The 17,148-nt window shown below is 38.4% G+C and overlaps 1 protein-coding gene across 2 annotated transcripts in view; it reads right to left on the reverse strand.

Annotated features, from left to right (window-relative positions):
• The window catches only part of ZMAT4 (zinc finger matrin-type 4), a 352,855-nt gene that overhangs the window by 38,012 nt on the left and 297,695 nt on the right, over positions 1–17,148 (reverse strand). For both annotated transcript variants that reach the window (XM_082444191.1, XM_082444190.1), the window contains one exon: positions 9,108–9,204. In XM_082444191.1, coding sequence (XP_082300317.1) covers positions 9,108–9,204 — 97 coding nt within the window. The remainder of the gene's footprint in view (positions 1–9,107; positions 9,205–17,148) is intronic.

Raw genomic sequence — 17,148 nt, forward strand, 5'->3', positions numbered from 1 at the left:
AATTCTGGACCAATCTTACAGAAGAAGTACTTGGGTAAAGAAGTACTGACGGATCCCTCAGTATTCATCTGCCTGTTCCCCAAAGTCCATTTCGAATGTAATTTCATTATTACAGAATGATAATTGACACGTAAGAAAAAAGTTCATGCCATTCATGCCAAGTACTGTCTAAGAAGTTTTGTATTTTTTGTTATTGTTGGTTTTTGTTGTTCTTAAAACTCAATCCTAGGAACTTCCCTGGCAGTCCAGTGGTTAACACTTCACCTTCCAATGCCTTCCTGGTCAGGGAGCTAAGATCCCACATGCCTCCAGGCCAAAAAACCGAAACATAAGAAAGCAGAAGCAATATTGTAACAAATTCAATAACGACTTAAAAAAAACCCCTCAATCCTCACCACAGTCAGTTCTGCTAAGACTTTTTATAATCTGTCATATTTTACAGGTGTGGAAACAAAGCTCCAGACAGGTCTTTAAGTAACAAGCTCAAGGCCACCCAATCAGTAGATGTAGAGCGAAGATTGAACCCAGATGGTCTCCTTCCCAAGCCACTTTCCTGTACTCACCCCATGACCACCTTTCCTGCTGACCCCCAACCAGATGCAACTACTTCTGCATTCCAGCAGCATTTTGTGCCAATATATCCTATGTTGATTTTAACTGTATTTACTTGACTACATGTTGCTTCCTCTCAACTAGATTATATACTTGTCGAGAGGTAAAAGGAGCTCCTTCTGTTGTCCCCAAGGCCTGTTTCAATGCCTCAAACATAGCAGGCACTCAACAGATTTTGGTCATGGGAGTGAATTAAATGGGGTGAGGGGCTGATTTGTCCAATCACTCAAACCACTACCCCATTTACACTATGAAAATCCCAGCCAGAATGGGCTTAATCCTCTCCTCCAGCCAAAGGGCAGAGATGGAGAGCTGGACTCAGGAACACAACCAAGGCACGTGTCCATCCCCATCTTATCTCCTCCGCCTACTCCCCTATCAACATTGACCTAAATGAAGCAAGGTCCTTCATTTATTTTAATTCAATTCCCTGGCATTCCATGTTCCATGACAACTTTTAAGAGATTAGACAAACGCTGGCCAAATTCAACATTTTATCAAAGTCTGGTTGGAGTAAAAGTCAAGAGCAGCTAAAGATAGCTTACAACTGGACATATTCTAGTGTCTAATGAACTCTGGGGAGATGTGTGAGAAGGGGTTACAGTAACTTACAAAAGACCTAGAATGAGTGTAAGGACAGAAGCCTGGACTGTTCAGGTGATGGGTCCAGGTTCCCTTTCGAGCCTTCCTCAACCCCCTCTCACTCATCCCATTTGCCTGAGAAACCACCAGAATGTGTGTTTGGTATTCATAGAGTGGAATGAAGTGAAAATAAGCTTCTTTCTCTACTTTCTCCTGATATGACCAACTTCACTTCTTTTGCCCCAAGTCATAGCCTTGGAAAAGCCCCTCCGCCTTTTGTTCAAGAACAGGATAAACAGGCCTGGAGGACACTTTTCCTCTAGCAGGACCTGAGTGTGAGGGGACTGGTCAATTTCTGGGCCACCCAGCAGGAGAGAGGTCAACACGAAAGAAGGATGACTTGACAGCTACTCTTCTGCCGCTGGAAAATACTAAAAAGTTTAAAAAGCTCAGTCTTGAAGCATAAAATTAGAGAATGTTGGGTTGATAGAGACCTTGACTGCCCTATATTCAATGAGGGCTTTGAAACTCAGTGAGGGGACATGATTTGAGAAGCAGTGACCCTGGGACTTGCTGCCCACCTCCCAGGCCAGGCCTGTTGGGCTCCATCACCTCCTTCTGGTGGTTCTTTTCTCTCTTGACACAGATGCACTTTTCAGAACCAAATCAGGTAATGGCCTTGCACCCTTGGAGAATGGTACTAGGTGACTCTCTGAAGCAGCCTGACAAAGAACATGAAAGGTGGGCAACGGGACCCACAATTAAAGCTGAGACTGGAAAGCATCGGCTCAGAACCACTCTGGAGACAGTTATGACTCACACAAATTTCAAGCAAGACAAAATAATGATTACAAGTCTGTCCAGAAGGAAGGGGGGTGGAAAACGAGTGAGCTAAAGAGCACTAGGGGTCATCAGTCATTCCATAAATAATATGGAAGAGTGAAAATGCTCCCCATTTAGTACTTTTCAAGCCCACGAAAGGCCTAATCTATTCACAGGCTGTAATTGTAACGTATCCCTAGATATGGCATATAGAGCAAAAGCATGCAAGTGAGACTTAGGAAAAAGTACAGCTGTTGGAATTGCCTGTGCATTAGTGCCGTAGAGAGAGACAGATCTAGTTTTTTCTGGCTTCTCTGGAATCCCTCTATCTATAAGCTATTGTCTCCTCCATTTGAGAAGTTGGGCTCTGAAGCCTTCCTCAGAGAAGGGAGGGCTCGTGACAGCAGTGAACTCGAATGTTCTGTAAAAAACAGGGCTAACTGTGAAAAACAATCTGGAGTTTCCTTAAAAAACTAAAAATAGAGTTACCATATGATCCAGCGATCCCACTACTGGGCATATGTCCAGAAAAGATGAAAACTCTAATTCAAAAAGAGACATGCTTCCCAGTGTTCACAGCAGCACTATTTACATAAGCAAGACATGGAAGCAACCTAAGTGTCCATCAACAGAGGAATGGATAAAGAAGATGTGGTGTATCTATCTATCTATATCTATATCTATATCTATATAGTGGAATATTACTCAGCCATAAAAAAGGAATGAAATTTAGCCATTTGCAGCAACATGGATGGACTCAAGAGATTATCATACTAAGTGAAGTAAGTCAGACCAAGAAAGACAAATATCATATGATAACACTTATATGTGGAATCTAAAACCAAGATACAAATGAACTTATTTACAAAACAGAAACAGATTCACAGACATAGAAAATAAATTTATGCTTACCAAAGGGGAAAGGGGAGGGTGAGGGATAAATTAGGATTATGGGATTAACAGATACACACTACTATATATAAAGTAGATAAACAACAGGTATTTACTGTGTAGCACAGGGAACTGTATTCAATATCTTGTAATGACCTATAATGGAATAGAATCTGAAGCTATACACCTAATGCTAACTCCATATTGTATATCAACTATAGTTTAATAAATAAATTTTAAAAAACAGGGCTAAATAGAGAATGCCCTTTGACCCACAGGCCCTGCCTCATCCCCATCCTTGTGCTGCATGAGGCACCCTATTTACAGTGCCTAGGATGCAAATCTAGCCCTTTGGCTAGAAAGACTTGGTGATATTCCACAAGCTCCACTTCCTGCAGGAGCTCTTTTGCCTTGGATTCTAGATTTTGCCCTTTATTTCAAGCCTTTTCAAGCAGCTTATGAATAATTATCAGCTGAAGAGAAATAACTTGACCCTCTTTGGGAAAGGACGGCTCTGTTTTCAACGCTGTCTTATGCCCTGCCCGTCTCAGAACTCAGAACCAAAGTCCCAACCCCTTAGGTTACTGAAATTCTTGGTTAATGTCAGTAAATCACATTGAAAATTCTACCAAAAAAAATTCTATACTTTTAGCCTTCGAAGAAGTCCATGCCTTGATTTGGTTTTTGTTTGCTTGTTTCCAAAGAGAACATCTTCTTGGTATACTAAGCTATTTTTATTTATTATAAGTACAGAAGCTTCTTCATGCTGAGCATCTCTTGCAAAAATATTTATTTTTATTATTATTATTTATTATTCCACCCTCCTCCCCCCCACACACAACTAACTATTATCCTGAATGCAGGAACTGAATTCCAAGGTATTTAAAGCAAATATATTCTAGCTCTGAAAATTAGACTGAACATCCACTCAATCACTTCACAAATAAATGAATATAATGGGGAAATGGATAATATGAAGGCTTTGTCTGGAGGATTCATACTAACTGGGAAAAATTGCAGAAAAAGCAATGGATATCACCACTTCAGGCTTCTTCTCAAAGGAAGCAGCACATATAGAAATTACTACTAACTTTTGGTCAGTCTGATTTATTCTCTTAAACACGTGTACCTCATTTTCAACCAAGTGAAATATCAAAGTAAGTAATGACAAATTTTATAACCTTTAATTCTAGGTAATACAATGTCCTGAGGCTTGAAGTGTTCCCTAAACTCAAATTTAAGTACATTATGGGGGAATTGTTCATTAGTCTATGATATGTACTCATCTGCCTTTAAATTTCATTTTAAACATTTGTACTGATTGACAGACTAGATCCCCCGGAAATGCTGAAAAATCTACCAATAGGCAATTGCTTTATATGCCAGTGTGATCATTTGCATTTCGAAACCTTTACTCTCATTAGCTATTGAATATTTCTCTTGCAATTTAACCATGGAGCAAAATTCGACAGTCATTTTGCTGTTTATGACATTTGCCAAAAAAAAAGAAAAAGTCTTTTTACTACTAGTAAAGAGCAATGTAATAATAATAGTATTATTTAAGCACTGTTATAACAGTTAGAGTAAAGGTTGCCAGTAACCTGACTTCTGTTCTTGACTCTGCTGACCAATTTTTTGGGGGACCTTGGGCAAGTCACTGAACTTCTCTGAGACTCAATTTTCTAACCTATAAAGTGCAGCCTCTGGTCAATTACAGGACTGCTGTGTGTATTAGATGTAACACTTCCAAAGCATTTTAGTCTGTGGCTGTGTCCCAGTCTCAGACAAGTCCCACTTTGGTTATCAGTGGTGGCGTCATCATCATCACCATCTTCTCCACCCGCATCCCTATGACCATCATCATTGTCATTATCGGGATTGGCATTGTAAGCAGTTGCCCAGAAAATATGACTGAAGGATTACTTATGGAACAAGGCATGTAGGTTTCACACTATATTAATTTCCTAGGGCTGCCCTTTAAAAAGTACCCAAAACTGAGTGTCTTCAAACAACAGAAATTTATTCTCTCAAGATTCTAGAAGATTCTCAAGGTTCTGGAATCAAGGTGTCAGCAGGGCACAATCCCTCCAAAAGCTCTGGAGGAGATTCCTTCTTGCCTCCTCCTCCTCCGCTGCTGGCTCCTGGTGTTCCTTGGCTTGAGGAAACAGAACCCCAATCTCTGCATCTGTCTTCACGGGGCCACCTTCTCCGTGTGTTCGAATCTCCCTTTCCTTTCTCTCATAAAGACACCATAAATCATTCTCATAAATCCAGAAAGATTTCATCTTGAGATTCTTAACTTTTACATCTGCAAAGACCCTATTTACAAATAAGGTCATATTCTGAGGTTCTGGGTGGACATAATTGGGGCAGGGGAGGGTCACTGCTAACTTCAATAAATGTTCAAGGCTGACTGGGACATGTTTTAGGAAAAATTTTAAGTCTGAATTCAGGATTCGTAGAAAAGAGTACCAGGATCATGAGCAAAGCATGGGAAGTGGAAGCATATTTGTTGTGTTCTTGTCATCATTAAACACTCATCTTTGAGGGAAGTGAGACTTAAAGAAGGTTTGTCAGTGCCCAGGGTCACTCAGTGGCAAAATTGCACTAGAAATAAAATTCAGTGTCCTTTCCACTACACAACTGAATCATCTCTGCTCATCTCAACACTCCTCTAGAAATGACTGCAAAAATATAAATATAAGACCTTGAAAATTACTGACACTTTAATACTTATGTTGACTTAGTCAGATTAGAACAGTTAAGAACCATTTGGCTGACTTCCATCACACTAAACTTCCACCTGAGAACAAAATAAAAGCTGGATACAATTTAAAGGAAAAACTTTTGAAAGCCTTGAAGAGTTGCTGTAGTTGATGTTGGTATACTTCAAGGAAAATACTACTAGTAACAAAGAAGGATATTTCATAATGGCAAAAAGTGATAAAAAAAAAAGGGCCCATACAGTAAGAATACATTAAAAAACCCTAAATGTGAAAGCATCTAATAATATACCTTTAAATATATAAAACAAAAAAGAAAAGATAGAATTAAGAAGACACATAGGCAAATCATATGTACAGTTGGAGGTTTTTAATTATGTCTGCTTCTCATGGATATAAAAAGCAGACAAAAAAATCAGTAAGAATACACTGATTTGAACAAGATTAAGAAACTTGGCCTAATTGATAGATAGGACCATTTATTTATATTTATATTTATATATATTCTTTTTCAGATTCTTTTTCATTATAGGACCTATACTTTTATATTAAGAAGCCAGGGGAAAATGCAAATTAAATCCAAAGGAAGTAGAAAGAAGGAAATAATATTTTAAATGTCATAAAATAACTGTACATAAAGAAAATCAACAAATCCCCAACATTTGTTCATCAAAAAGAAAAAAAAAACTAATAAAGATTGATAAAAAAAGGAAGAGACACAAATAAACAGTGTCTGGAAAGAAAAATATTCCACAAGCATTAAAAATAAAATTAGGGGATAAAATGAACAATTTTATACCAATATATTTTAAAAGGTAAATGAAATGGACAAATTAATTGAAAGACAGCTTATTTAAGCTGATATAAGAATAGAAGATATGAACAATACTGTATTAAAGAAACTAAATTTCTAAGAAAAATACTTCCATAGCATAAATTTTTAGGCCTAGATGGCTTCACTAATGAATTCTTCCTCGTATTTAAGGTAAGAAATAGCAGCAGTCTACCACAAACTCATTCAGGGATTAGAAATAGAATCTGTTTATAGAGGCCCTCACACACTTGAAACCAAACCTAACAAAGATATTACAAGAAAATTATGGAACCGTCTGTCTCGTAAACAAAGTCTCATATACACACCCAGGATACTCAAATCTGGTATAAGGACAGATGAAATGGCCTGCGGGACAGAGCTATGACAATTATTTTCTTCAAGGTTTCTTCAACCTTGTGCTTTTGTGGTTAAAAAAAAAAGCAAACTGTCTTGTTTATTGGAAAGAAGGCAGCACAGCAGGAGACGTACCCTTCTGAAGTCACGTATACTTATTAAATTACACCAGGGAAGCAATGCCCTTTTTCAAAATTCATCATAGGACTCTCTACTGGCAGCCCCTGCAGTCCTGTGTCCACAGCCTGTCTGTGGCGGCTGAGTGACACGAATTAATTAAAAGCAAGAGTCAGAGGCTGCTGGGTCCAGTCCTGGTTCTGCCATTTTTTTGGCAAGGTGGTGCTGCGAAAGTTATTTCGCCTATCTGAGCCTTAGTTTCTTAGATCAAATAATGGGTCAGTAATATGTATCTCAAGGTAGTTAAGGGGAATAAACAAGGTATTAGGTGTGACTATGCCTGGCACAAATTCTGTCACTTTTATAGGTACACATAGAGAGGTAGGTATTTTCCTGAAGCTGGAGATGCTATCTATCTGCATCAGTTATTGACATGATTCTTGCCACCTAAAGTCACTACTGTCTACCTTTTTCTATTTATGAAGAGCAATAAATACATGCCCCTAAAAGATGATCATTTACTGTTGCAGCTCCTTGTAAGGTGTCTGTGCGTACGTCAGATGCATGCTCGTTAGAATGCATACGGTATGGCTCACAACGGGAGAGTCAGAGAGATGCTGAAGGGACTGTTTTGGGGGTTGGGGCAGCAGCTCCCAATAATCAATACAAGTGCTCTAGGTGCTCAGTATCAGAGACAGTCTTGTTTCTGAAGAACCTCCTTGATAAAAGCCCTTTGGGGGTGGATCAGAGTAAAGCAAGTGATGAAAGCAGCTTTGACTCACCGAACTGCACTATATTGAGGAAAAACTGAGAGTCAGTAGGAACTCTGGGCTTAAACTCCTCCCCTGAAGCCAGAAACCCCTGTGAATCTATGTCTTTGCAGTATCTTTGCCAAGAAATTTCCCTGCCTGGAATGTACCTTCCTATCCATGCTTGGAAAATCGTTACTCATCTTTTCTTCTTTTTTTTTTTGGACATCTTTATTGGAGTATAATTGCTTTACTGTGTTGTGTTAGTTTCTGCTGTCATTACTCATCTTTTAAAAATCACACATTCACTCCATCAGGAACGGTTATGAAGCCCTTAATACGTATCAAGTGTTGTGCTGGGGGCTGGGTGATAATGGAAAACAAAATCAGACCCTGACTTCATCGTTATGAGCTCAGCCTCTGCATTGACGTCCCTGGAAAGCTTCCCCTGGATGCTCCCGTCCTGGTCCTCAAAGATCGGGGTGCCCACATTATGGTAACAGAGAACAATCTATGTGTTTACATGACTGTTTCCCCAGCCTGGCAGGGAGCTCCGCAAGAGGAAGGCCTAAATCCATTCATCTTTTCTTCCCCAGGGCACACTCGGGGTCTGGCACATAGTGGGCGCTCCATAAACCTTTGTTAAATGAATCATTCATTATTTATGAGGCCCTGATACAGTCGAATCTGCTCAATGATTCTGCTAATGAATATGAGAGAAATGAAAACAATTATATTCAGGAAAATTACATATTTTTGAGGTATTCTGTGTTTTTTCCTATTTTATTAGATTTTATTAGCAGTCCTAGCAGCTACTTTAAAAATACCTAAAAGCTAATGTCATCGGTTTTCTAAAAAGATGAGCAGTGTAAATACAGGGGAAATGATGCCTGATTAGACTTTTCTGGTTTAAAATCATGAGAATTTGGGGGAGGGGGAATGGAATGAGCTTCCATTGAATTGAAAATAGCTATGTATGTGAATGACTTAAAATTCCAGGGGATTTGTTAGGTTTCCAGACTAAGCAACAATATGCTTCTAGAAATAGAAAGTGGTCGAAGACATTCACAGAATTTTACTTCACAACACGGAGTTCTGGCCCATCCTCCAAGTAGAGACTACGTTGCTTATTTAAAAACACTTAATATAGATCTAAAAGTTTCCTGAAGTTCAAACAAATGTGCTGACTAGCCTTGAAAAGAAGGAAAAAAATGAAAAAAAAATATTGTCATTACTGTGTCCAAAAAAGGCAAGAAGTCATTCTTCAAGCTGTGCTAGGCAGACTCTGGAGGCTTGAGCAGCATAAATATCAAGGGAACCTTGGAGATAAGAGATACAGTTTTCATCTACTTATTTTGAAATAAGTAAAGTGGTTAGCCTTTATTCATCATGCTAAAAGTTACATACAAAAGGACTGAAGAGTGAAAGCATGAAAGTACCTACTTGGTCTGATGTTTAGATCCTTTCAGATGGGCATGATACTGTTCTATTGAGTTTAGAGAGACACTGCAGATGGTACATCTGTAATTGCGCCTCAGACCTGTGGATGACAGACACACAGACCTGGTTAGCTGCATCCTTGTCTTCAACCACCTGAACGCATCCTACATCTCCAAAACGTCAGGGACAGAGTCTCTTAGAAGCCATCTGGTCTACCCCACCAATAACACTTCAATCCTTCCTTCTAAGAGCCCAGCCGACAGGTTCCTCAGAAGAAGTATGACTGTGAATACTTTGGAAGCCGCCTGCCCCCTTGCTGGATGACTGAAATTATTAGAACATACTTCTTTGAGGTAAAATGTTTCCGGATACTTCGTAACCCAAACAAAGAAGCACTCCGTGACCCAAACAAAGAAGCAATCTATTTTTTCCTTAGGGCAGAGAGACATGTAAGCTGTCATTTCTGCAGTGAAACCTGAGACTCCGGAGAAAAACTCGGTCTCAAGTCCTCTTCCACCTCTATTCCAAGGACTGAATCAGAAATTCAAGTTTAGATATCATTCATCTGAGCTCTTCTCCCAAGACCATCTTATAAAATGTAAATACCCAGGAGGAGGATGCTGTCTTAATTTAACCCACATGTAAACTTACTTTCCACCAGAGAGTTGAAAAGAAAGTTATTGACTGTTTACCCATTTCATTCATTCATTAATAGAGTGTCAACTTTGGACCAGGCACTAGGGATTCCAAGATGAATAAGATGCTCTTTGTTTCCAAGGAGTTTAGTGAAAACCTTGACTCCTCTGTCGCTCCTCATCTAGAGTCAGATGTGTTTGAAAGAAGCATCAACCAAACAACTTCCACAGCTCATATTCCTGCTATGTCCCATCAGAGTGGAGAGGAAAAGTAGATTCAGGGTCATGGTCTGAGACTTTGGATTTTAAATCCTGGCTCCAAATATTCCTCATTGTGTAATGTAGGGGAAGCCACAAAATATCCCCCTGGCCTCAGTTTCTTCATCTACAAGATGAAGACGAGTCCATCCACATCACAAGGTTTTATAAGAATTAAGTGAATAAGTCTATTCAAATGCTTAGCAACTGAGACTTGTTGCTCTTAATTTTGCTCCAAAATTCCATATCTTCCCATTGTCAAAGCCGGGAGAGTAAACAGCTATAGCATTTTTTTCCCCCCTGATGAATGCATAGTATTTTCTTTCTAAGACACAAAAATCATTCTTATTTTCCTAAAAAGAAAATAATGCACAGTGTTGGGAAGAATTTTGCAACCTGCTATCTGGGTGACTTGACACAAATTATTTGACTTCTCTGAACTTCTGTTTCCTTATAGGATTGTGGGAAGGACTGAGTAAGATAAGACATGTATGAAGGAGCGTCTGGTATACAACAAGTGATAAACATAAACTAGCTGGTATTATGATTGCAAAGAGATATTACAAGGGAATCTTTATTTCCCAGTATCTTGGAGGAAGCCCCCGGTTGAAGCTCTAAGATACAGATGCTAGCTACAGCCCCATGACTAAAGTGGAGTGTGAGAGCCCCAGTTCAGCGCATCCAACAGAAGTGGTCAAGAGCCATTTTCCAACTAAAGCTGATCCCTCACCACCAGTCTGAAAAAGAGATTGGAGAAGAAAGAAAGGAATAGAGAATTTCTTAAAGGGAGCTCTATCATACTATGAGTTTGACTTAACCCTCTTCCATGTGAGATGGGGGATTCCTTCTCTCTCACCTCGAACCCATGGGAAAAGGATTCAGTGGAACTACTCAGAGAGCTTGAGGAATGCCTTATTGTCCTTGGAGCCCAGTGTCCTGGACTCGACAACACTGGCAAGATCCAAAGTCTGGAGCCTGTGTCTACTTAGCTACTCTGATGGCGAAGTAAGAGAGGTGGAAGGACTGGGCCTGACCTGTATTCTCAGAGCTTCTCAGAGCAAACTATGTGAAGTTTCCCACAGACCACGTGTGTGCCGTGTATGAACGGTGGGGGCAATGTGACCTCAGCGGAAGGATGATAGCAGGGTTCAACTGGATATCTAGGGCCTTAAAGTGACCACAGAGGAGGTACATAGCCTATGGGCTAAGTATCAAGTAATGCTGAGTTCTTGAAAAAGCCATGAAATCACCCCATGGGAAAGAGTCAGGCAGTGTCTATGCGAGTTTTGTATAGGTATCTATCAAATAAACCTTTATCTCCCTCGCCTTTCTAACCTGATATGCTGCATCCCTCAGCCCTGGAGGAACCTGAGGCAGAGATAAAGGAAGAAAAGCAAAAGCCACAGGCAGAGAGGAAGAGAAGAGCCTATGCACCCTTTTCCCATGGCAAATAGGCCGCCCAAGCAGAACTGAGCTAAGGGAGGGGGAAAACTCACTTCCAATAAAGTTTGGAGCTGTTTAAAAATTATTTTTCTACCCTGTGTGAACTAAGAATGTCACCTGCCATTTCAGTAGACAAAGGAGTCATCAGCCACTGCAGGCGCTCCTGGCAGTGGGGCTCCCTGAGGGGATTCAGGATGGAGAAAAACAGGATATTGGCCCGAGATAGTTAAGATGCATATCAAAGGAATGACTTCAGTCAGGCCAAGACTCTTGCCATACATAGAAAAGCGCTAAAATCATTAACTTGAAATGTTTTGCTCTTATGATTAGCAGTAATCTTGTGATGTTTGAACACATGTTTTTTTTTCTCAGCAAAAACTCCTATGTATCCTGGCTTCTCCCTTACCTTTTTGGAACACTCCCTCAGAGCTATCTGAAAGGCTGTATCCCAGGCTAAAGTCCTCAGTAAGTTCACTGAATAAAGCATAATTCTCAACCTTGAACCTGTGCAGCTTTTTTCAGTAGATTAAAAGCTACTGAAAAAAACTTGGATATATCAGTTAAGGACACAGAATTTTGTGTATTTAAGAATGAAAGTAAAGAACTCTTTACTAGTTAAAAGTGAGAGAAAATTCATGACACTTACCCTAGTTTTTACCCAAGGGGTAGGAAAAAATTAACCCCACAGAGATGGCATGAAGGGGCAGTGGATGGCAAGAATAAAGTTACTTCTGATTACATCCAATGAATCCTGCTTACTGAATATTGCAGTGCCATCAGAATTGCTCTTATGTAGATAACGTGACAAAGGGCAGAACTTCCTGTGGACTTTCAAATTCCTATAGCCCAATGCACGTTTCTGAGAAACCTGTTAGACATGACAGGATAAGTTGGTTTGGCCAGTGTAAGGACGAACTTATTTTGTTTTAGTTTCAAGTACGTGATAATCGGACACTGACTGACCTAATTGCTCAATTAAGAGTCAATTCAGTTATGGGAAAAAAACAGTGAGACCACAGGATCTTCTTGGTGAGCAATCTAAGGGACTCAGAATTTTCCAGGCACAGATTGACAGTTAAGAGACAAAAGAGACAACTCTTGTCTCTCTATTCCCTCAAGCAGTGACTCCCAAATGTCCCAGTGTATCCTCTGGGGATGGTGCTCAAATGCAGATTCCCAGGCCCAGCATCTGCAGGTTCTGATTCTATAAGCCTTGGATGGGGCCTGGGAACCTACAAGAAGTTTCAGACTTGTAACCCTCACCTCCAACACACATACACACCCACCTTACAGAGTGTCGCCCTCTAGTGCCATGGTCCTTGCGTTAACTTGAACTTGTCAGAACAATACTGGGTCTTAAAGAAAAAAGTTACAAAGAACAGCTGTGCTTCCAAGGCTCTTCCATTTCACTCGCAGGTGTGCGTGACTCAGGAAGATTACCATAGTCCCCAAACCCAGAGGTAATAAGTTATCACAACCTACATGTGAGTTGTTTGAATGCTTATCTGGGGCTGAGCCATTCTCCTCTGTTACGCACAGAACGTGAAAGCTAGCTTCAGCCTTCCTACCTCCAGAGTTCTCCATCAGCCTTGTCATCATAAATGGTAACCAGTATTTACATGGTCCTCTTCACACTACAGACTCATCAAAGGTCTCCTCATGACGAACGGAGGTTGAGCATGGCAACAGGCATAAATATTTATGTTTAAAAGTGGGCGTTTTTAAGAGCACCAACAAATCTAAAAACTATTCTGATCTGTTGCTTTTCCATTACAGTTCCCCTGCTCTGCAGCCAAACAGACGCGTGGGCAGGAAATATTTGGCACGTTATTGTGCTGCAAACTGCAGGGAGCATAAACTAGGAAGGCAGTGCATATAAACAAAAAAAAAAAGAACAAAGGCAGAGAAGGGGCAGAGGAGTCCTCCTCTACACGTGACACAGTGTCCTTGGTGGCAACTTAGGGCTTTATTAATGCTGAGTTGATATCCTAATGACTTTGGAATTATACAGCTCCTTTTTCCACAGAGAAATAGAGAACCTTATTAAACAAAAACGCTAACTTTCTCATTCAATTCATTTTCAATGCAATACCATTTTATGAGTATCCCGAAACGTCTGCAGACGTAAAGGTTATTTCTGCAGGATTGCCAGTGTGTGTTCAGAAATATCGTCCCTGCCTGCAAGGACCTGACAATCCAGCTGGAGAGGGAAGATATGTATAGAAACAGCAATGGTACAAGGTCAATCACAAAAAGTACCACAGTCAGGATGAAGTGGAATGCTAGGGGGCTAGGGGAATGAGAGGAGGAGATTGTTTCCAACTCAGAGAATCTGGAAAAGTTTCTTGAAGATGCTGCACTTTTGCATTTATATTCCCTAGCACAGTGTGTAAAACAGATGGTCCTGGAGAGTTTAGCAGTGTGACTACTCAATGTGTCTTTTCAATTCTAGCAAAGCTAGACATCAGATGCCCCTGTAACTTCAGTTGCATCCATTCTACATTAGAGAAACATCACTGTGCCTTTATCATGATGCCAGGTATTTTGCCAAATGCCAAGAATGTAGGAGAATATAAAATAAATTTTCATATGGAGCTACTCAGGTAGAAAGACAAGAAGCAAGGAAACAAATAAAAACATTGTGGAAGTATTGACCAAGATGTGAAGAGGAAAATGAGAAAGTCACAGAGAAGAAGGCTGGTTTTGGATAGCATGGTCAACAGAGATCTCTGAGAAGCGTGAAATGAAACCAGAGAGATGAGAATTAGCCTGTGACATGAGGAACTGGTTAAAGAGTTGTCCAGGGAGAGAAAAGAGCAAACAGAGAGACCAGGGTGAAGTGGACTTGGATCCTTTAAGGAAGAAACTGTCGTGAAACAAGCAAACGAACAAAACAAAACAATCAGAATTCTATATCCAGCAAAAATATCCTTCAAACTTTCAAGTGGAATAAGGACATTTTCAATAAACAAAAACTAAAAGAACAATCTGCCAACAGACTTGCGCTAGAGAAATGCTTATAAGGTTCTTCAGGCGGAAGGCAAATGACACCAGATGTAAATTCAGATCTACAGGAAAAAATAAAGAACACCATAAATGATTAATATGTTGGTGTCTTTTTTATTGCTCTAAATTTATTTGAAGATAGAGAGCAATTTAAAGCAAAACTATAACACTGTGCCATGTATTGTGGTGCTTATACTGTATATAGATGTAAAATATGTGACAACAATAGCCCAAGAATGGGTAGGAGTTTGAGAGCTCATGATATTGTGTATAAAATCTAATTAATAAATAATAAATTTACCAATATTAACTCTAAATGACAGTGGTCATTTAAGGATGCATCCTAATCCCCTAGAAACAAATACGAAGATATAAACCTAAGGAGACTATAGAGAAAATGAAATAGGATAATAAAAAGTATTTGATAACCCAGAAGTGGAAGTTCCTATATGAATATCAGACAAAATAGACTTCAAGACAAGAAATATTTCCAGAGATAAAGAGGATGTCTTGTAATAATACAGGGAGAAACTCATTAGGAGAACCTAGCAATTGTAAATCCAATTTAGCCAATAAAGCATAAAGAACAGGAAGCAAAAACTGATTGAACTACAGGCAGAAACAGACACCATAATTATAAGAGATTTAACACTCCCCTCTCAGTAAGAACAGAACAGTACGACAAAACAAATAGTATCTAAGTGAAACTATCAACCATATTGTACCAACTGATATTTATAGAACAGTACACTCAACAAGTGGAGAATACACAATCTTTTCAAGTGTATATAGCAAGTAAACTAAGTTAGGGAATATGCTAAGCCATTGAAAATTCTTACTAAATTTCAAATATTTACATTTCGTACAGTGGTTTCTTTGACTACCACTGAAATTAATAAGAAATAAATATTAATAGCATTTATGAAAATACCTAAATACTTCCAAGTGACCTATTATCAAAGGGAAATTAGAAAATATGTTGAACTGAATGATCATGAAAATACTACATATCACAAGTTTATATTAATCAGTTTTTAAAGGAAAATATATAGCTTTATATTAGAAAGGATGAAAGGTTTAAAATCAATGGTCAAAGTTTAAATGCTATGAAAGTAGAAAAAGACAAGAAAATTAAAACAAAATCAGGTAGAAGGAAAGAAATAATAAAGAGAAGTCAATGAAATAAAAAACAGAGTACAGAAAAAATAACAAAACCAAAATCCGCTCTTAGAAAGGATTAATGCAAGTATTAACCGTTAGAAAGTTTCATGGAGGTTTAAAAAAAAGCAACAAATTACTAAAATAAAAGAATTGTTTCTAATGCAGATACTACAGACAGTTTTAAAAGGCTAATAAGAGAACATTATGAATAATTTTATGCCAATAAATTTGACAAAGTATATGAGATGGGCAAATGTCTTTAAGAATTCAACTTACCAAAACTAACACAAGATGAAATAGAAAATTAGGGTAGCTATTATCTATTAATGAAACTGAATTTATTGTCCAAGGTTTTCACACGAAGAAAGACCCAGAGGATTTCACCAGAGTTGGATCAAACATTAAAGAGTTGCAGAGTATCAACTTATACAAACTCTTTTAGCAAATAGATGAGAAAGAAACACTTCCACACTTGTTTTTGAGGTAAGATAACACTAATTTTTTTAAAAAATTGATAGAATATAAAAGAAAATAAAATTGCAAGCCAATATCTGTCATGAACATGACAGAAAAATCCTTTAAAAACTAGTAAGAATCACATTATAGATAAAGATATTTCTGTATGTATGTATACATACAGACATATAACAGTTCCATCATAAACAAGTTTGTCTGTTACAGGAAGTAAGACTGGTTTAACATCTAAAAATCAAATTATATAATTCACTTTGTTAACAGACAAAATGAGAAAATAATGTAAACTTAATAGATGCAGAAAAGAGCATTTGACAAATTTCAACATCCATTCATGTTCAAAATTCTCAGCCTACTAGAAAAGAACATCCTTAATTAATAATTAATAATAAAGAGCACTTATCAAAACCCACAGCTAATATTATATTAAGCGGTGAAATACTGAAGTTTCCTAAGACCAGGAAAAAACCAAGAATGTCTTTCTTATTTCTATTCAACACTGCACTGTAGATTCTAGGCAGTGCAATAGGAAAAGTAAAAGAAATGAAAGGCTTGCAGATTGGAAATGAAAAAGTAAAACTGTCTTTATTTGTAGAAGATATGATTGTTTATACAGAAGATCCTAAAGGATCTACAAAATAACTACTAGAATAAGTGAATTTAATAATGTCACAATACACAAGGCCAACAGAAAAAATTGCATGCTTGAAATAGCTGCAGACGACTGATAAATACATTTGTAAAAATACCATTGTAACAGTATCAGAAATATTTTAAAACACTTAGGGATGAATTTAATAAAAGATGTACAAGACTGAAAACTACAAAACATTGCTGAAAGAAATTAAGAGGAACCTAAATAGATACAGAGATATATACACCATACTCATCAATTAAAAGAATCAATACTTTTAAGATATCAGTTCTCCTATAGATTCAATGAAAATTCAATCAAAATTCCAACAGTCTCTTCCAGAGGGTTTCACTGGAGAATTCTATCAAACACTAAAGGATTACAGAGATCAGTGGATTCTAAAATTTATGTGGAAATCAAAGTACCTAAAATA

The sequence above is a fragment of the Balaenoptera physalus genome (assembly GCF_965194825.1).
Source record: "Balaenoptera physalus genome assembly, chromosome: 21".
NCBI lineage: Eukaryota > Metazoa > Chordata > Mammalia > Artiodactyla > Balaenopteridae > Balaenoptera > Balaenoptera physalus.